A 21,392-nucleotide genomic window follows, 5' to 3' on the forward strand; every position below is an offset into this window, starting at 1 on the left:
AAACATTCGGGACATGTATAAATGCATCAACGAACTTAAGAAAGGCTATCAACCTCGTACTTATATATTAAAGAAAGCTACGGAACAGTTCTCACTGATCAGGATAGCATCTTAAATAGATGGAAAGATTTCTTTGACGATTTGCTTAACACATAGCCAAAATCTAATGTGCGTGGAGAAAGTGAAATGCATACAGCATAACCGTATATTCCAGAACCTAACCAGACAGAAATAGAAATCGCTATTCAAAAAAATTAAAGAAACACACATCTCCGGGTGGAGACGAAATTCTGGTTGACTTAATTTTAGCTGGAGGGGAAAATGTAGAGCAAGACACACAAACTCATTCTCCTTACCTGGAACAAGGAGGAATTACCACAAGAGTGAGAAGAGTCAATCATTGTTCCAGTTCAGAAGAAAAGCAACAAAACAGATTTAATAATTATTGAGGCATTTCTCTTCTGTCAACACAAAATAAATTCTCTTAAACATTCTATTAGCATGATTGACTCCATACGCAGATGAAATTATTGGAGATTATCAGAGCGGATGTAGGTAAAATCGATCAACTATCGACCAGATATATACCATTCGACTAATACTTGAAAAGAAATGAGAAAACAATATAATGGCACATCAATTATTGACTTTAGACTCGGGTAGGAGGGAAACATTGTACAACATGGTTACAGAATTTGCAACACCGAAAAAAGTAGATTAATTAAGATATGTTTAAATGAATCCCAAAGTAAGGTACAACGTGAGAAATTATTGTTCACGAGCTTTCACGTTGAGAATGGCCTGAAACAAGGAGGTGCATTGTCGCCATTATTCTGGAGAACTTTGTTCAGGAGAACACTATAATGAGAATCAAAGACGGCAATCAGGTGCTAGAGCTGAATTATATTTGCCAGGTTATGGCGTATGCTGATTATGTAAATTTAATAGGGAATGATAGAACAATAAAAAGGAATGCAGAAATCTTAATTAACGCTTGCAGAGATATAGGCTTAAAAGTAAATGCAAAGAAAACTAAATAAATGGAAGTTTTTCGGGATCGTAATACTGCATTTTATAGATGCGTTAAAATACCAAATAAAATTTTCTTTCGACAAAGTGGATACATTAAAATATCTAGGATCAATATTAACAGACGAAAATCATATTTACGAAGACATTAAATGTCGACTAAAAGCAGGGATTTTGTGTTATTATTCAGTTAAAAATCTTTTTTGTCGCGAATTCTGTTGAGGAATTTTTAGCTTAAAATATAAAACGATAATCATGCCTGTTGTGCTATATGGTTGCGAAACATGGTCACTGACTCTGAGGGAAAATCGTAGACTGAAAGTATTTGAAAACAAGATTCTTAAACCAATATTCGAACTCCAAGAGGAACGGAAAAGGGGAAAGGCGGTAACTTCATAAGGAGGAACTGCATAATTTTATACCGTTTACCAAACATTGTTATGGTCATCAAGTCTAGGAGGCTCAAATGGGCAGGTTATGTAGCCAGAATGGAAGAAATTAGAAACGCTTTTAAAGTTGTAATTGGAAATCCAAATAGGAAAACGACCTTTAGGATGACTGAGGCGCAGATGGGATGACAATATTAAAATGGTTCTCGCAGAGATTGGAATATAAAGTAGAAACTGGGTCCAGTTGGCTAAGGACAGAAATCAATGAGGAGCTTTTGTAAATGTAGCACTTAACCTCCTGCGTCCATAGGGCAAAGAGCTATATTAAGTTGTTGATACATTTAGCTTCTTTTTATTTGACAGAAATTTTATTACAGGAACTAAAAAGTTTTTCAATAGTATAGCTATTTACGTTTCGAGGTTAGCTATTTACGTTAACACTAAAACAAATTTGGTGATGATTTTGATATAAAATGGCACCCATACTTTCTTTCAAAGTTCTCTCTCTCTCTCTCTCTCTCTCTCTCTCTCTCTCTATATATATATATATATATATATATATATATATATATATATATATTCCCGTTTGCATGGGCGCCCTTTTAGTAGACTTGTCCACCGCCCTCATTAGTATCCCAGCACGGCCCTGTCTATATCTAGATAATACTTTACAGATTTATGAAGCAATCCGTGAAAATTTTGTACTGAAATATGTAAATAGCAAACTATTGTTGTTAAAGTTTTGTACAAAGATTGAAATTAGCTATCTTATAAAGTGAAAGAAATAGCTTTGTGTTAATGTATCGATAAAAGGAGATTAATAAAACCAAAGATTGGAGGTTCGATTTATAATTGAAATTATGAAATAATGAAAAATAATATCATTCATAGAAAATGTTTGGGACAGGTCTTAAAAGAACAATATTGAAATAGTGGTAGAGTGCAGTCATACACACCAAGGAACAACTTTCTTCAAGTACACAAGAATTACTATGTAGTTAACGTTTCTACTTTATAACCAGATTTTCAATTTTATTTTAGCGATACAACTTCCCTCAAAAGTGGCCTTTGATTAAAATCATTTATTTATTCTCAACACATGATGCTCAGAGTAGAACGTATTTTCTTGGATACTTTGCAATTGCTATTAGCTCTGCGTAAATTTAGAACTTTGGATCCTTTTATCTGCATTCATCTTTTATCAACCGTATTAGCTCTTTGGATCTTATCTTCCTCATAATTTATTCTCTGATTTGTGTTAATTCTTAAATTGATTTAATACTCCATTCTAAATTATTATGGAATATATTACTTTCTATTGTTAGTTGCAGGTGAAGCCATGTCATTTCCATTTGAAATTAAAGACATTGATCCAGAATTGAACCGTGAACTTCTCGAACTGTACCACGGAGAGAGGACAGGCTTTGTCCAAGTAGGTCCAGACAAATGGTTTTTCCCTTCTCAGTATAGAAAGCATGCTGCTAATCTCTATAATTTTAAACTTCGTCCGGATGATGTGTGGATTGTCACATACCCAAGATCAGGTAACAATTGATAGTTTTTCTTTACTTCTGTCTCTTTGTTATTTTATTTCTATTTATATTTGGTGAATATGTACTATATGTCAATAGACTACTACAGCAAGTCCCACTGGAAGTTGAATCTGGAATCATGTGGGCTAAAGAATATATGCTACCTTCTATTAATACTTGACGTTGAACCAGTTGAATTCCCTGCGATGAACTCTTTAGACTTCGCAAATAATTTATTTGAAAAAGGTTATCTTTCTTATTATAAATACCAATATGTACGTATTTAAATTTATAAATATGATTTGTCAATAGAACATCATTGACACTGTGCCTTTGGTGTAGAATGTTCCGCATTCTAGTCCCAGTTTAAGAGTATTGAAATTAAACGGATTTAGGAGCTTCGGATTCCGCTTTAAACTCTAAACAGGGTCATGGTGACACAGTAGAAGAGATCTCACGTGTAGTGTAAAGACTTCCTGGTTCGATTCCATGCGAGTTTATGGTAGACAACATTTTGTCCGTAGATTTCCTCGAGGATCTTTTTTTCTTCCATATTATCTTTAAATCAATTATCCCATTACTCATTCATTTCTAATAATGGAATGACGTAAAATTTCTGATTTAATATTTATCCAATGTTCTCGGGATTGCTGCCAGAGTGAATGTTGCTATGCTGAGCTTTCGTTACCATACAGCGGTAACATCTTCAGAGCTATGTGTTGGAGTGTGCTGATCGAACAATTTATATTGCCTTTAGGAATTGCTGTGTTTCTATTGGTTGTTGTTACTAGCCAATGGTGTGCTCTGATTTTGCCGGTGTGAACTGTTCTCTGATTGGCTGATGGTTCTTTTCGTACTGAGAAGCTGAAGCCAGATGTCAGGTAGATGATAACCGTCTCTGTTGATGGGGGGCTTGTGTGTACGAATAAATAGAGTATATATCATTCGATTCATTCATTCGTATACGCAAGCCCTCTATCAACAGAGAAGAAGGTTATCATCCACCTGACATCTGGTTTCAGCTTCTCAGTACGAAAAGAACCATCAGCCAATCAGAGAACAGTTTACACCGGCAAAACCAGAGCACACCATTGGCTAGTAACAACAACCAATAGAAACACACCAATTCCTAAAGACAATATAAATTGTTCGACCAGCACACTCCAACACACAGTTCTGAAGATGTTACCGCTCTATGGTAACGAAAGCTTAGCACAGCAACATTCACTCTGGCAGCAATCCCAGAACATTGGATTAATAGTAGACGCCAGCAAAACTTCAAGATCATTCTAATTTAATGTCTCACAATTATGCACAAAAGTTAAAGCAGATGATGATGATGAAAATAAATTAAATAGTTGAATGGGTAAACTAAGAGAATCCCGAGCGAACCGACACTCACGGCGCTTGTCCCACACAAATCTCACTTGGAGCGAGCTTAGATCAAAGCGAGCTTAGATGCTTTAATCAGAATAGGAAAACTATCTAAGTTTTCTAGATTTTCGAACACTGTGGAACATGATGAGACACATCTTCTGATCCTAGCCTGGTTTCGCCAACGACTATTGCCGGATTCCACCAACAGCTACAGCTAACCTATGATATCACCCCACAGGCAGATAGTCAGCATTTGTACGATTTGAACAACAGTTTACGCTATCACTTCATTTGTTATTAAAATAAATGTTATATTTGACCACCCTGTATAATATGTTGCTAATCATATTGGGGTCACTATGACTTAATATCATCTCCTATTCCAAACTTCTGAGCAAATTCATAAATTTCTCTTGAGGTTCTTAAATGTATTTCATTCTGCAGTTTTTCCTTCTTCGCGTAAATTAATAGAAGTGCAGACATAACTTTAAGCTTGACTCGTGAATATGCTTTCTATCTCAGATTACTATTACATCTTAGCAGTAAAAAATCCTATAGTGGAAGATCGCACAGGTTCTGTGCTAATTAAGGCAACAAAGACTGTTTCTATTGATGGCTTCATAAGTATATTAGTGTTCTTTGTGATTGTAACAAAGATTTGTTATTGTTATTTTGTAGGTACAACATGGACTCAAGAATTGATGTGGTTAGTAGGAAATGATTTGGATTACAAAGGAGCGGAAGTGCCTCTTGTTCAGAGATTTCCTTTTATAGAGTAAGTTCTTTTAATTATCACTTGAGACAAAGCAAAGAATATAAAGACAACTGGCTTGGGATCGAAGAAAGTAGAAATGTATCTAGTTTAGAGAATACTTTTTCTACAGTGAATTCCTTCAAATTTGTTTTAGACCAGTACTCACCAGATTTCAAGAAATTCTGCTGAGGGCACTGTAAACTGCTATACGGACTGGCGTTGAGTAAAGTCGTAAAACACGCAAAAGGTAGTTTGATTGAGTTTACGACTACCCAAAGATTCCTATGTCTCAGTGCATGCTAATTTTTGATAGTAATCAGTAACGCTAACAGATATTACTACCTGAGTCGTCACACATTCTGACAGCAATAGATGCCGCAAGCGTTCAGGCAATTAGTCGATTTTAAACTATTTGTGACGGTTTAATACAATGAAACTTTTCTTGAATTACTTACTCAGCAAACTTATATACTAGCATAATGGGCACAAAAACTAAAATAATATTGTTGTCGTTTCTCTTTTTGGTTCAGTATTTGTGTATTGGTCGACGACCACGTAGTAGATGAACTGAAGGAATTGAACAAAGACAACCCAGAAGGATTAGAGGCAATGGACGCCATGTTTACCCCTCCTTATGAAGTTCTGGAAAAGGCTCCTTCTCCCAGATATATTAAAACGCATTTACCATTCAGTCTACTTCCTCCAAAACTGCTAGACACTTGCAAAGTAAGTAGATTTGCAATTTTTGTTACAATTACTGCATTCTACTCATGCTTTTCAAAGTCTTCTACTGCAAGCTCCAAGAGGAGGAGTTACGATAATGTTCAAGGAGAATCAACACTTGTAAATTTAAATAATGGTATAGTATAACATGTTAAACCAGGGATGCAAATAACCAATCGTCCACTCGCCCGGGGTGAGTGGTTCATCGGTGCGGGCGAGTATTTAATATCATACCGAAGGTAAGTAAATGATTTCTATTGTGGGATGTGGGTTAGTAGTTTTTTTTCTTAGGTTAGTAAAATTTTGTTGCTTATTTGCATTCCTGTATTAAAAGGCTTACAGGCAGGTTTTCATTACTTTACTGAACAATTACGCCTTCAATTGAGAATGTTTGAAGTTTAGTTTGATTTGGTAAATATTATAATAGATTAGTCCTAGTAGAATACTTCATATCTTCGGGTGATTTTAAGTTAAAGTAGGAATAGTTAAAATATATCACTCATTTACTAACCAGACTTAAAATATACCCTCCTTTCCACACGTTTGAACCCATTTCCTCAATGGTGGTTCGAATTGCACCTGAAACCGTATCTCATATACGTAGCTTCGTTGCTGTAAAAAGCACGCTCAACTTCAACAAACAAAATCTATCTATATCCAAGTAATTATATCTCATGCACTATTGATCAACCATAGAAACTATTTACATATTTTATTACTATTATTATTATTATTATTATTATTATTATTATTATTATTATTATTATTATTATTATTATTATTATTATTATTATTATTCAATAATTTCTGTTGCTTACTCTATGTTTCCCACACCGAAAAGACTATTGCGCGCACACTGAAGAGGAGACTGGAAAGTAAGATAGAAGGCATGTTGGAGGAAGATCAATTTGAATTTCAGAAAGGAAAAGGCGTCAGAAATGCTATTGAGTTGAAGAGAGTTATATCAGAACGAGTTCTTGACGTAAAGGAAGAGTTGGGTTTGTGGTTCATCGACTGGCAAAATGCTTCAACAGGGTGAATTGGACCAAATTTCTGACAATTCTTAAAGAAATCGGTATCACTGATCAGATTGACGACTCATTCGCAATCTGTACATAGGAAAACTAGTGAAGTTGCACTTGAATGAAGGAGAAACAGATAGTGTGGGAAGTGGTAGAGGAGTCAGACAAAGATGTAATATGACGCCCCAATTATTCAACATTTATTGTAAATGTTTAATGAAAAAAGCATTAATGAGAATTGGAGATTTAAAAATTGGAGAGCACAGGCACGTTGCCAGGATTTCGTGAAGGGGGGGGGGTCCGTGACATGAAATACTGAGATGATCAAAAAAGGGGGGCTCGATAGCTCTAAACTATTTTACTGGAACATATATTGGTTCGTTTAGCCAGGATTTCGTAACGGGGGGGGGGAGTGACATGAAATTCTGAAGGCCCAGGAGCTCGATCAATCTAAACTACTTTACTATCAACATATATTGGTTTGTTAGGACAATAAAATGAGGATATGTTGGCAAGTATTTTAATAACAAACTATGAAGAAATTCGAGCAAAATAATAAAAAAAAACTATTGAAAAAGATTTTGCAATATTTACGTCCTTCTCCTGTTTATTCAAATATAACAATTTTCCTTTCGTTATGACTTCAATTCTGTCTTGTAAACTATCTTCTAATATAAATAAAATAGAGTTTGTTTGTGTGTTTGTCTGTCTCTGTGCGGCCTGGGGACCAGACGAGTGGACCGAGAGTTACCAAATTTTGGTCAGGGATACCTTGGCCCAGGCCCCAGATCAAGACGAAGCGTTTTTTTTTTTCAAATTTCGAAACAGTGGAGTCTCAGGGGGGTGTTTACCGGAACCGGCTTGGGAAACAGACAAATTGACCGAGTGTTACCAAATTTTAGTTACGAATACCTTGGTCCAATCTCCAGACCAGAGTTAAACGTTTTTGTCGAAATTCGAACCAGGGGGGTCTCAGGGGGCGTTTACCGGGACATGTAAAAGTAGTAGAAAATAACCGATATTTATTTATTTAACAATGACCAGATACAGCTCAGAGGCCATTTTACATTGGATATCCAACAACATTAATAATGGAAAAGATTTGGGAAGGTATCGGCCAGAGCCTGTTTAGTAGGTGCCATCCCGTCATTTGCCTGGTAGGACTGAGGGAAACCCTGGAAAACCTCAGGATGGTAGGCAGCGGGATTCGAAGCCACGACCTCCCGAATGCGAAGCCAACGCTCTACCACTTCAGCTATTAGTGTCGAATTCATATTTTCGCGGTCGCTGAAATCAATGGTGAAACTCCACTCGCATTAACCTCCAAATTCACGCTATTCGGCTCCGGGCCGGGGGTCACCGGAGGGGGGGTGAGATACCAAGACATATAAAAGTAATCCAAAATGACCGATATTAATGTCAAATCCATAGTTTTCGCGGTCGCTGAAATCAATGGTGAACTTCCATTAGCGATGACTTGCAAGAATGCGGGCCGGGAGTCAGCGGGGGGTGGATACCGAGACATGTAATAAATAGCCCAAAATGACCGATATTAGTATCAAATCCATACTTTTCACGGTCGCTGAGATCAATGGTGATATTCCCACAGGCGTTGACTTCCAAATACAACCCCTGTGCGAAGCATGTGTATATTCAACTAGTTTTACAATACATGCGTTCCTTTCTCTGTTTCATCAAATGCTAACAGAACTTTCTTTCAACATGATTTTTTGTTTTTATTATTTAGTCAACTACTGTTGGTTCCAAATAACAGGTTAAAGGAGCAACAGAAAATTGTCCTTGAAATAACATGTTTGATACTGCAAGGATGCGATGACGAAAAGTTATGATCAAAAATGTCCACTGTTACACAACGGCACTTGTGCTTTCGATCTCCCTGACTAGCGTCAGGAATTCTGAGAATTCCATAACTTTTCTTGAAATTTCAAATTCCCTGACTCTTCCAGAATACCTCGCTTACCTCGCCACCATATTACCTCGCCAAGTAATACAAATCTTCTCATAAGAAAGAGTAAGCAAAAGCTTCCTGTAGTTTTCTTTTTAATTTCTAACGCTGATCCTTCTTTTTGTCATTTAATTTTGTTTTATCCTTCCTTATTTTTTTTCATTTCTGGTCTCGAAGGGGGGGGGGTCCGGACTCCCCCTTGGCTACGTGCCTGGAGAGCAGATCATTGACAAGATTAGTTATGCATATAATACGGTTATTACAGATAGGAGTAAAATTAATAAAGCACGTCGTCCAACCTTTTCCAGAAAATATATGTGGTATCCTTCCACTTTCTAAGGCAATTACAGTGGGCAAAGACAGGCATGGGAGACGGCGTGCCATCAAGCGTTCCCCTGCCTTTGAGAATCACTTTTACCCATGTTTATAGCTAGAATTAAAGAGGGAGATGATTGACAAAATAGTTGACACCGGGGAAACTATGTGGGATGGAAATCAACATCGAAAAATCGAATGTCATGAAAATATCCCATGGAAACGCACAATTTCAGATCAGAGTAGAGTAAAGAGAACTTGAAAAGGTCGATTATTTCACGTCTGAGAAGTATTTTGACGAGAGTCGCTTACTGCACCAAAGAGATCAGTGCAAGAATTGCCATATCAAAAAAAGCCATTCAAGAAAAGATTACTCTTAACTTAAAATTGCATTGAGGAAGAGGCTGGTCAAGTGTTATGTATGGAGTATTGGACTGTTTGATTATGAGACTTAAAAATTACGGAAGTTAGAGAAAAAAGCTCCGAAATCTAGTGTTGAAGGAGAAGGAGAAGATAAAATTGACTGAAAGAATAACAAACGAAGATGTTTTAAAGTGGAAGGAAAGAAGATAACTCTTTGAGCAGCATCCTTCGTAGAAGAGTCAATTGGATTGGACACATCTTGGGAAGAAATCGTCTTCTTTAAACCACCATAGAAGGAAAGATGGATGGAAGACGAGGAGTAGGAAAAAAATAACAAAACTGATTGATATTTTGAAAATGGAAGAAAATGTTGGGAGTTAAAAGAGGAAGCTGAAGATCGAGAAACGTGGAAGAAACATTTCCAAGGAAAAACCTAAAATAATAAATAAATAAACATAAAACTTCATTAGTCCAAGACTTGCTAAAAGACAGAGCACTTAATAATAGTGACAACTCTGTATGACACTACCACATTATTACATGCACTACATTATTCTTTTTATTTAAACAATTGACTTAAAATATAATTATTAACAAAATAATACATCTATGGTCACCTAAGAATATACAGGTAAGTCCAATATCCCTGACAAGGTCCTCGCTATCTTGTATTGTCTCCTCGCCCCTCTTACCATATTCACAAGTTGTGAATTCGTATTTCCTACTCTGGCTAAATTTTGTGACTGTTTGCACACTTTGGACGACCCTGTATATACATTTCATTCATGTTGAAACTTCAATGAAATTTAATGTTTCCTTCTACAATCTCCGTTCAGACAATCTACGAGAAAGAAACTGTTTTTGGCCCTTAATGTAAATTAGTCTATATAAACGTTTCGACAAATACATTATAAATAATAATATTTTTCATATATTTCTTTTTGAGTAGGTGGTGTACGTAGCTCGAAATCCCAAAGACGTTGCTGTATCATACCGTCACCTAGAAAGGCTAGCTAGTATCATGGATTTCCGAGTGGACTTTGAAACGTATTGGAACTATTTTGAAAAGGATCTCAGTAAGTAAATGTGTGACTATGTTTCGTATTCCAAGCGACAAAATTCAAGTTGTAGTTGGCTATGTGTAGTTGCCCCACTTATTTAAGGAGGATAACCAAGACATAAGGTGAAAGGACAACTTCACATTGCTCCCTTCTACATTAAAAATTTAAAAATTAGATATTACCAACAATTAGGTCACTTTTTAACTATTTCACTAGGTTCAATAATTTGCTCACTCTTATTTAAGAAGAGAGACCAAGACAAATTGGAGTAACTTCATACTTGAATAGTCAGTGTTACGAAATCAATTCAAATCACTACCAATAAATTAGGTTATAATTAGCTTTATTTATTTCTCCCTGTCTCATAATTTGTTCAGCCTCACATTGGGACGTAGCAAACAATTAAAGAAACATCTGGCTCGAAGATAGACTTTTGATTGATTATGCGAAATTGAGTATGTAAGTGTGAAGTTGGCCCTTTACTTTCCATTACATACTCTCTCCATTAATAAGTGTGAACCAATTATGGGACATAGTGAGCAAATTGGAAGAAATTATGATTGCTATTTAGTGTTGACTTATTATGATTTAACGAGATTTCCTGTCATTCTTTCAATTTCTAACATAAAATGCTATCCTCGTCCCGATTTTAGTCTTTATTATACAATAAGTTCGATAATAATCAAGAAAAAATATTATAAATAGTGAACAGATTGACACAAAATTTTAAAATGTATTTCATGATGTTTTCTATGGTCATTTCATTTGTAACAATTTTTTGTCTAAATTTACGATAAGCTATGTCTCAATATAAGTGTGGACGAGTTATGTGACCTAGTGTCCAGATTGTAACAAATTACATTCTCCTTATTTAATGATACTTCATACAGTTTATTTAGTATTGAAATCTAAAATTCTGGCCCATTCTCAAATGTACCATGAGTTGATCGCTATGTCCCAATATCAAGGATCTACTATCAAAACCTACCATCTATATATTATAATGCTAGGTTTATATGTTTGTCCCCAAAGAAAAGTTTATGTTTGTCTCCAATCAATTTTACAACGAGTTCTCGAAAATCACAAGTGCTAGAAACGTGTCGTTTTCACTGGTCGATTCCAAATTTTGTGCAGATTGTCCAGTTCTCATTCAAATTTTCAAATACCGTGTCGTTACTGTTCTATTTAACATTTTAGGGGCCGTTTAGAGCCCTTAAGATTAACATTGTTGCAGGCCGAAACTACGGTGTAACGCAACCAGAAGAGAAGATACGTATGGCGGGTTGACAAACATTGCAGGCGCTTTGCGTAATTTTGAATGGCAAAACCTATTGCATTCTGGTAACTTCAAAGACCTCAAGAGACACAATGAAGAGTATTTGGAGACAGATATTTATTTATTAGAAAAAAAATATTTCCACTTGATATCGTGTTACTTCTACAAATTTGCTACAAACTCATTCCAACATCTATGCATAGCAATTCACTTCTTTTTGAGTCTTCTATACTTTACTTGTGTGAGTAAGGAAACATGCACAGTGGGAACGAGATTCGTGGTCATAACACAACGATGCGCTGAATAGATAGCGCAGATTCAGTTAGTACTTAATTAAAATATTAACTCTGAGATATCTAAGGTGGTGTTTTGTAATTTGTATTTCATTATATACTTTGGTGTTTATTCTTTTTACTTATTCATATATGAATATACACTACATAAATTTAAGATGAAACTCATTTCGAGGGGGACACGGTGGTAGAGCGCTTGTATCTTTACATGGGGCCCCTAGTTCGATACCCGGTCAAGTAAGTTTGTGGTGGACAACATCGTGTTCATGGGTTTACTCGGGGTACTCCCGTTTCCTTCTACTTTCTCATTCCACCAATTCTTCCACCATCACCATTCACTTGCTTTAATCATCTTCTACCTTAACCTAAAGGACTAAATTATGGAGCGTTAAACTGAGAGATTTAATTTCATTTCATTTCTAACGTTAAGTTTCGTGAATGTTCTATTCGGTGTCGCAATTCCAGACAAATAGGTAATAACTCTTAATTCATTCTCTTTTTATCGATTTGTGATGTATTCCTAAATATATAAAGGTAACCAACAAAGTTATGTCACTTTATGTAGAGGTCTGTGTTCAATTGGCCGTCCCACTGTGAGTTGAATGCGAATGGAGATAAAGCGAAGGTCAGTTGTTGGTGTGGGTATATCCAACATAGTACCTAGTTGTGGCAGTTCAGTTACACCACGAATATGCGTAAGGACAGAGTGAACATGGGACCTCCACAGAGCGTCATAAGAGCGTGTATACTGTACGAGTTCAAACTGAAGTCACGCACCAGTGCAGCGGGGCAGAACATATACCAGGCCTTTGCTGAGGGTGTCGTGACTATGCTGACAGTGCAACGCTGGTTGAGAAGTTTAAAACGGTGACGAAACACTCGAAGACGCATCATGTGCCGGAAGACCAACACATATCCAAAATGAAGATCTTGCAGCAATTAAGGCGAACAGCGGCCAGACATGTGAAGAACTGAGGCTACAATTCAGCGTGAGTGGAGAAACGATTCGGCACCACCTCCATTAACTTGGAAAGCACAACAAATTGGGTCGATAAGTCCCACATGATTTGACTCTGAGCCAGAATGCAACGCGAGCAGACAACCTGTGTTTCTTTGCTGTCTCATCTGAGGAAGGAGCCATTTCTGGACAGGGTATTAAATATGATTAGACGTGGGTCCTGTACGTAGTTCTATGGCGCCATCATTGGTTAGCATCCCATGAACCGGTCCGAAACCAGCACTGCACCAGAAGAGGGTTCACCTGTGTATTTGGTGGACTGCTCGCGGCATCGTGCATCGCGAACTGCTACCACTTGGTCAGAGCATCAATGCAACTGTGTTTTGCCAGCAGTTGAGCCGTGTTCAAGAAAAACTCAAAACTGTGGAGCCAGGGGTCCTACTGTTACAGGAGAGCGCAAAGCCCCAGGTGAGTAAGATGAAATGGGACACCATTCTATCCCTTGGATGAGAAACTCTGGTATCCGCCATACTCCTCGGACACTACACCGTCCGATTATCACCTGTTCCATTCCTTGGACAATCACCTTAGAGGACGCCAGTTCAAATCCCTAGTAAAGGTACAAAATGCACTTGATAATTTCTTCGCTTCATGGCCCACCAAGTTCTACCGAAATGGAATCCATGGAATTCAGATCGTTGGCAGAAGGTCGCCGATGCTGCTGGAGACCATTTTTGTTCTTCCAGGTACATCTTAGGTAACATATCGATGTTCGAAGGTAGAGGGCAAAAAGCGACAGAACTTTCTTGGTTACCTTTATAATATATTGTGTCTCGGGCAGGAATTTTGGCAAATTTTGAAAATCGTTGCTCAAGTAACTCTTTAATACGATGAATTCGCTGAATGTAAGAATTTTGATTTCCGTGAAGATTCTTTGTTTTTCCTTGTAGTCAACACTTCTGCTTAAGTGAGAGCTTGTATGCTTTTCCTTATTCTTTAGAATGGGTAAATTGATCCTTCCTGGTTTCGTAAATTCCTCCCTAGTCCTGAATCAAATTTCCCTCTTATATCAACTATTCTTAATTTTGAAAGGAATGAATAAAATACTTTCTGCGGCAACCTGAAGACCACTTTGATTTTACTTGCAATGAGCCACGGCAGTCGACGGTATCATTAAAGGATTAAACTCCAGTCTCTCGAAAACTATCGATTCTTAAGTACGGTTTCCTTTTACAACTTAAAATCAACCACTAATGAATATAATCCAATTATCAGACTGAGTGAATAATTCGGTCTTCTTTAAGCACTTCATTCAAGCACGTAAGTTTCCATTCATTAACTGGTTAAGTTGTACCATTACATAGATTAGGGCTACACTACATCATAGCTCCAAACTAATGAGCTGGACACTTCTAAACGCCTTTCAAGCACTTCTATTTGACTGTCGTCACAAATTGTTCCTTGTATTCATTATTCAATCTTCTGGAGCTTTAGATGTTGGATTTTTATTCCCACGGTGTCTTCAGAGATACCATACGATGTTGTTCTTATTCCGTAACTTTCAAACAGGTAATATTTCTTCTATTTAGCACGGGTCTGTTCTATATTTTGCTTGTGTCTTCCATGAGTAATGATCTTTTAAACATCTCTCTACTTCTATTCTCCTGCAAAGAAAAGAACAAGATATTTTTCATCCAAAGCAAAGTAGAAAGGTTGGTGCAGGCAGTTGTTGGTTGAAAGCCCCACAACCTAGTCGAGGTCTCTACCTCTGTGTGGGCCTACTTTTGACTGGAGAGGGACGTAAGATCATATGCACCATACGATCTTACGCTGGAGAACCAGATTCTAGCAAATTCCTTGATATTTCACTTAGCAAACCCTTTGGAATTCCTTTAATGGCAAAGATTTTGCTGCGATACTTTATCAAGTAACTTGCTAGTGGATGATGATGAAATGAAGGGTGGGGGGAATTCTAACAAATTCCTGGGTATTTCACGACGCAAACCCTTTAGTATTCTTTCAATCCCAAAAATTTTGCTGCGATACTTTACCAAAGAATTAGTTATTATCGAAAAAAAAGGGGGGGGGGACAGAGAATGATGAAGTAGAAGGATGCTCATGAGTGTGTGCAGAGAATTGTTGAAGGTGAGAAAATAAGGAAATTTGAAAGAAAGTGTTAGTGTAAGCAATGAGGGAAAATGAAGATAAATAAAAAAAATGCTTGTATTGTTATAAAAGAACATTGTTGTATTCTTATTATTTCTCTCTCTTAAATCAAAATTATTTCTGTAAATATTGTTTCATCACTATTGTTATTAATTTATTCAACGTTTAGAGTAATAGAAATTTGTTGGTTCTTCTCGTGTGTTTTCATATAAAAATACACATTCTTACGAGGTTTGTGATTGATCTCTTGTAGTGTTCCTAGTATTTCTGTGACAAATTTTGCACCAACGAAACAATTTTTTCCCTTTTCAAGTTAAATCTTACGTAGGTTGTGAATGGTGGTATTTTTGCATTTATGACAACTAGTCTACATATTAAAACGCTAGGTTTATATGTTTGTCCCCAATCTTTTCGACAATGAGATGTCGAAAACCACCCACAAGTGGTAGAAACGTGCCGTTTTCGCTCGTTGATTCCAAATTTTGTGTAGATTGTTCAGTTTTAACCCTTTCTGGTACCCGGTTTTTTGGGCTATTTTTTATACTTTCAGCCAAGCAGCTGCTGCATCGTTACTATTTATCCTAGGATCATGGTTCATACCTCATTCTCTTCAGAATGGAGTTGGCTTTCAAATGATACCACTTGCATGCTCATACCGCATAACAGGAGCGGGCAAAATGATGTCAAAGGGAAAATTTCGGAGGGAAAAATTTTTCTCGCACTTTGGGCCCCTCTGGAGCGGCCCTGTGTGAACGTAGCCATCTAAAAAAATCTGATAAATAGTACTTTGTATACTGAATGTGTGTGCCAAATTTCAAGTATCTATCTTGAATACCAAGGGCGGGAGAAATTTTATCAGGAATTCCCACCATGCCCCCAAATTACCGTAAAACACCATGATCTCAGGTAAAAAATTTCCTGAGACATCCCTAATTATCCTAGGGCAGGCACGTAGCCAAGGGAGGTCCGGACCCCCCTTCGAGACCAGAAATGAAAAAATTAAGGAAGGATAAAACAAAATGAAATAACGAAAAGAAGGATCAGCGTTAAAAATTAAAAAGAAAACTACAGGAAACTCTTGCTTACTCTTTCTTATGAGGAGATTTGTATTACTTGCAATATGGTGGCGAGGTAAGCGAGATATTCTGGAAGAGTCAGGAAATTTGAAATTTCAAGAAAAGTTATGGAATTCTCAGAATTTCTGCTACTAGTCAGGGAGATTTCAAGCTTTCGAAAGCATAGTGCCGTTGTGTAACAGCGTGGACATTTTAAAACATAATTTTTCGTCATCACATCCTTGTAGTATCTTGATCTGGGGAATAGGCCAAGGTACCCCTGACCAAAATTTGGTAACTCTCGGTCCACTCGTCTGGTCCCTAGGCCGCACACAGACAAACAAACTCTTATTTATAATAGAAGATAGTTTACAAGATAGTATTGAGAATGTACTTTTATAATAATTGAGGTCATAACGAAAGGAAATTTGTTATATTTGAATAAACAGGAGAAGGACGTAAATATTGAATCTTTTTCTATACTTTTTTTTATTATTTTGCTCGAAATTTCTTCATAGTTTGTTATTAAAATACTTGCCAACATATCCTCACTTTATTGTCCTAACAAACCAATATATGTTAATAGTAAAGTAGTTTAGATTGATCGAGCTCCTGGGCCTTCAGAATTTCATGTCACTCCCCCCCCCCCCCCCCGACGTTACGAAATCCTGGCTAAACGAACCAATATATGTTCCAGTAAAATAGTTTAGAATGATCAAGCCCCTTTTGTGATGACCACAGTATTTCATGTCACGGACCCCCCCCCCCTTCACGAAATCCTGGCTACGTGCCTGCCTAGGGTCATATTTCGCCCATGATTCTCTTCAGAATAGAACTGCCTTTCACGGGGTATGACTCACGTGTCTCCATCATGTATCTAAGGCGAGAAAATGAACAAAGACGGGATTTTTTGGGTCTAAATATCCTTTTTTCAACTTTTAGCCCCCTGGACCCCCCTGTTTTAACGCAGAGATCTTAAAAAAATCTGGTAAATACTACCCGGTGAGCTGAATGTTTATGCACAATTCCAATTTTCCAGGTGCAAAATTTCCCATATTCCCGTACACAGAGGGAAATTTTTAAACATTCCCTGAGAAATCCCTAATTACCCTAGGGTCATGTTTCGCCCATCATTCTCTTCAGAATAGAACTGCCTTTCAGGCAGTACCATTCACGTGTCCCCATCATATATCTAAGGCGGAAAAATCCCTTGAAGGGGATTTTTTGGTAAAAAATTTCCTTTTTCAACGCTTAGCCCTCTGTACCCCCTGTTTTAACGCAGAAATCTGGAAAAAATCTGGTAGATACTACTCAGTGGACTGAATGTTTGTGCACAATTTCAATCTTCTAGGTGCAAAAATAAGCCCGCAAAAAATAATACCGAAAATGTCCAAAATTCCCCTATACAGAAGTATATTTTGGTAAAAATTCGCTGACACTTCCCTAATTACCCTAGGGTCATGTGTCGCACATCATTCTCTTCAGAATAGAACTGCCTTTCAGGCGGTACCATTCACTTGTCTCCATCATGTATCTAAAGCGGGAAAATGAGGAAAAACGGGATTTTTAGGTAAAAATATCCCTTTTTCTCCTTTTTGACCCTCTGGATCCCCCCCCCCTGTTTTAACGCAGAAATCGGAAAAAAATATGGTAAATACTACTCGATGGACTGCATGTTGTGCAAAATTTCAATCTTCTACGTGCAAAAATAAGCCCACCAAAAATACTTTACATAAACCCCCCCAAAAAGAATTACACGAAAATATAAATTTTAGACTTATGACGTCATCACCTCCTATGTCTCGACGCAGGAAGGTGTGAAACCATACGTAATGTCTTCTACAATGCCTCTGGATTTGAAAAACAAAACAAAAAAAAAAAAAGGCCGAAAAAGCTCAAATAGGAGAGTTATAACGCAATGTACCATGAAACACCCCGTATGGTACAAATTGTATCATGGGATCCCCAAAGAGGTAATTGAATGTTTGAAAAAACATGGCCGTTATTTCTTTATTACATTTTTAGAAGTACATTGCAAATGTTGAAATTTTAAAAAAGTGAAACATCATATCCTATGAGTTATACGTTCCAACACAACGTAGTTGTACACATAGGTTGTATATCTCTCAGGCGTTTGCATAAGATATTGAAAAAAATAATCGAAAAAATCTCCCCTTTATGGTACCTCTTGCTGATTTTTATCAAGACGCCTTTTACTTGTGTCTGTAAAGGGACATGTACAGTTGTTGTGAGGAATGATACGAAGATGCATGCTCATACGTAAATGATACACTGTGTAGAGAGCGCAAGTTCAGCTAGCATCCGTTAAAAATAGTTAAGATACAGATTTTGTAGAGTATTTCATCACCTACCAAATGCTCTATTTGTGCTTTTACAGTCTAAGCTACATTTCATAGAAAATGCATTCGAAAGATTGGAGTTGGTTTGAAAGCCTGCCACAGTAGTTGAGACTGCATATATGTCCTAAATGTGTTGCCAACCCCTAAAATAAAATTATCTGTTTTTGTACTATTTTATTAAAATTTTACTAATTTTATCCTATTTTATGGTACAAATTATGGTGATTTTATACAATTTATGGTAATTTTATGATAATATTATACTGTTTTTGGTGACTTTTATCATATTTTTGCCATATTTATAGTAATTTTCAGTGTTGCCATACAACAAAAAATTATTGTAAAATATTTTTGATAATATACTTTGATATCTAAGTTGGTAACCCTTGATGGAAACACACAAATGGTTGAGAATACAAAGTTAACTTCCTAAGCCTCTAAAGAAACTTGTTCCTTCCCTTTCTTGTCCTTCCCTCAAGCGATGAAGAGCAGGTGAATGAACTTGAAGAAACTACCTGGAAAGGAAGGGAGGAAGGAGACACAGGTGCATGAAAGAATGCTAGGAATTCCTTTGTTCACGGAGTAGGGGATAGACGTAGACCTCGTAGTAGTTTTTCCAGTTTTATGAGGGGGTGGGGTGAGACAATGTTACTGTTTACAATAGGTCTTTGTTAAGAGGAATGTCGTTTACCCTTGAGGGTTTACGTACGCAGGTGGGAACAATGAATGCCGCAGATGTGTGTATATGTAATAAATGAGGGTCATTGACATGCCGGCTTCCTTTATTCTTTGTGACAGGAATGTCGTTGGAGTGCGTACGTGACTGGATGCATGTACACAGAAGGAATTGTTTAGAGAGCGCAGCTGTATGTTAATTTTTTTTATTGAGGACAGGAATGTCGTTGGAATGCCTACGTGACTGGATGCACGTACGCAAGGGTTGAATGTTTTGATAGATGAAATTTTTGATAATAGGATGGAAAGGTAAATATTTCAATCATTGTAGGGAGACCTCTTAACAGATAGTTGAAAGAACAAAGTGTCCTTGTTGTGTAGTAGTATTGGTTATTGATATTTTTATTGATAGATAGATAAAATATTAATATTATGTCTAGAGACCATATTGATTGAATAGAGGATGAAAATCTAATCAAGTATGTTAATTTGTATTAATTTATGTTTAAATTTGCATGAATTATAAGCTGTTTTTGGTTCTTAGGAGATAGGAGAATATAGCCTGGTAAGAGGTAGTTCTTTCTGTTCTAACTTGTTTGAGCTTTGAGGCAGGAGGTGGAGCTTGTTAACTTGTATAGAAAGACTCCAGCAAATGAAAAACCAGACTTGGAGAATGGATTTACAATTTTTATTCCAACCCAAAACTTGTAGGAACCAATAATAAAAGGAAAGAGGCGGGACTATGCAAGAACGAAGAACGAATGATAATTTGATTCCCATTGCTTGAAGGAGGTCCTTTGCGGCTTAAAGATCCCTTTTCAATTTGCCTGTCCCCTGTCAACCAGCTTGTTTTATGATACTGCCACCCGAGGATAAGGAAGATCGTCCCTTCTTTACCTGAGTTTATGTTTATTGCACGGTGCAATAAACCTACTACCTGCCTTTAGGTTTATGAGGGGTACAATAAAATTTTTACCTGACCAGAGTCTTCTTTCCTTCTTTGCAGCCAAACAAGATTTCTTTAAAATATTTTTGCATAAATTAGGTTAATGAATTAATTATTCATGAATATTAATTAGTTGGTAATGAAAGGGTTAGAAAGAATGATTTTTTCGTATTTAGCGTTTATTTAGAGGTATATTATGATATGTATCGTATAGATTAGTATATATTGTACACACATACCCAGATATTGTGGGAGGAAACGGAGACAACTCTAAGAAAAGTATCTTATGTACTTTTACGGTCTTTTTACTGAATGATATGGGATTTTATTGATCTTTTAATGATGTTTGGGTGTACGAAACACAGCTGAATCACAAATGACGTATGTATATAAGTACTTTTTGGTAATGGATGTATGTATACGTGTTAATGCTGATATGTGGACAGGTGCTTGCATATTATGTTTGTAACTATGTAAGTGTTTTATAGTCATCTTTAACATAATGTAGGATTGCATAACTTCTTCCTTGGTGACATGCTTGGTGAATGCAAACACCTGAAGTGTTTGTATTGTATTAATATTGGACGGCATTGTAGACATGTATATAGTGACTTTTTATGCATGTACCCTTTTCTTCAACGTAATGTAGGGTTCTTTGGTGGTATGCTAGCTGAAGGCAAACACCTGAAGTGTTTGTATTGTATTAATATTGATTTATATTGTAGACTTACATATATATATATATATATATATATATATATATATATATATATATATATATATATATATATATATATATATATATATAGTGACTCTTTATGCATGTGTATTATCTTCAACGTAATGTTTGGTTCCTATTGGTATAATGGTGGATGCATAGCTTTTACCTTATCAGTTGTACTGTAGACATATATTATGCCTTATTATACATGTAACCTTACCTTGATACGATTGTTAGGATCTTTTGTTATGATTTTAATGCTGCTTTTCATAACCTTATCCTTTGTTTGTTTTATATGGTTATATATTGTTGTGCCTGATGTAACTGATTTAACCATGTCTTAAATGTATAGTTGAGATATATATTGTGACTTTTACGTATGTAAGTGCTTGCTAGACATATTCTAGTTGT

General features: G+C 36.5%; 1 protein-coding gene across 1 annotated transcript in view; it reads left to right on the forward strand.

Moving 5' to 3' along the window:
- Positions 1-21,392, forward strand: part of LOC145692049 (luciferin sulfotransferase-like) — a 54,745-nt gene that overhangs the window by 8,428 nt on the left and 24,925 nt on the right. Inside the window, exons 2-5 of the mRNA XM_081767341.1 lie at positions 2,744-2,962; positions 5,006-5,102; positions 5,612-5,807; positions 10,420-10,546. Of these exons, the coding sequence (XP_081623467.1) occupies positions 2,758-2,962; positions 5,006-5,102; positions 5,612-5,807; positions 10,420-10,546 (625 nt within the window). The 5' untranslated portion in view covers positions 2,744-2,757. The remainder of the gene's footprint in view (positions 1-2,743; positions 2,963-5,005; positions 5,103-5,611; positions 5,808-10,419; positions 10,547-21,392) is intronic.

Source organism: Thermobia domestica, chromosome 8 (genome assembly GCF_964235325.1).
Source record: "Thermobia domestica chromosome 8, izTheDome1.hap1.1, whole genome shotgun sequence".
In the NCBI taxonomy this organism is placed as follows: Eukaryota; Metazoa; Arthropoda; class Insecta; order Zygentoma; family Lepismatidae; genus Thermobia; species Thermobia domestica.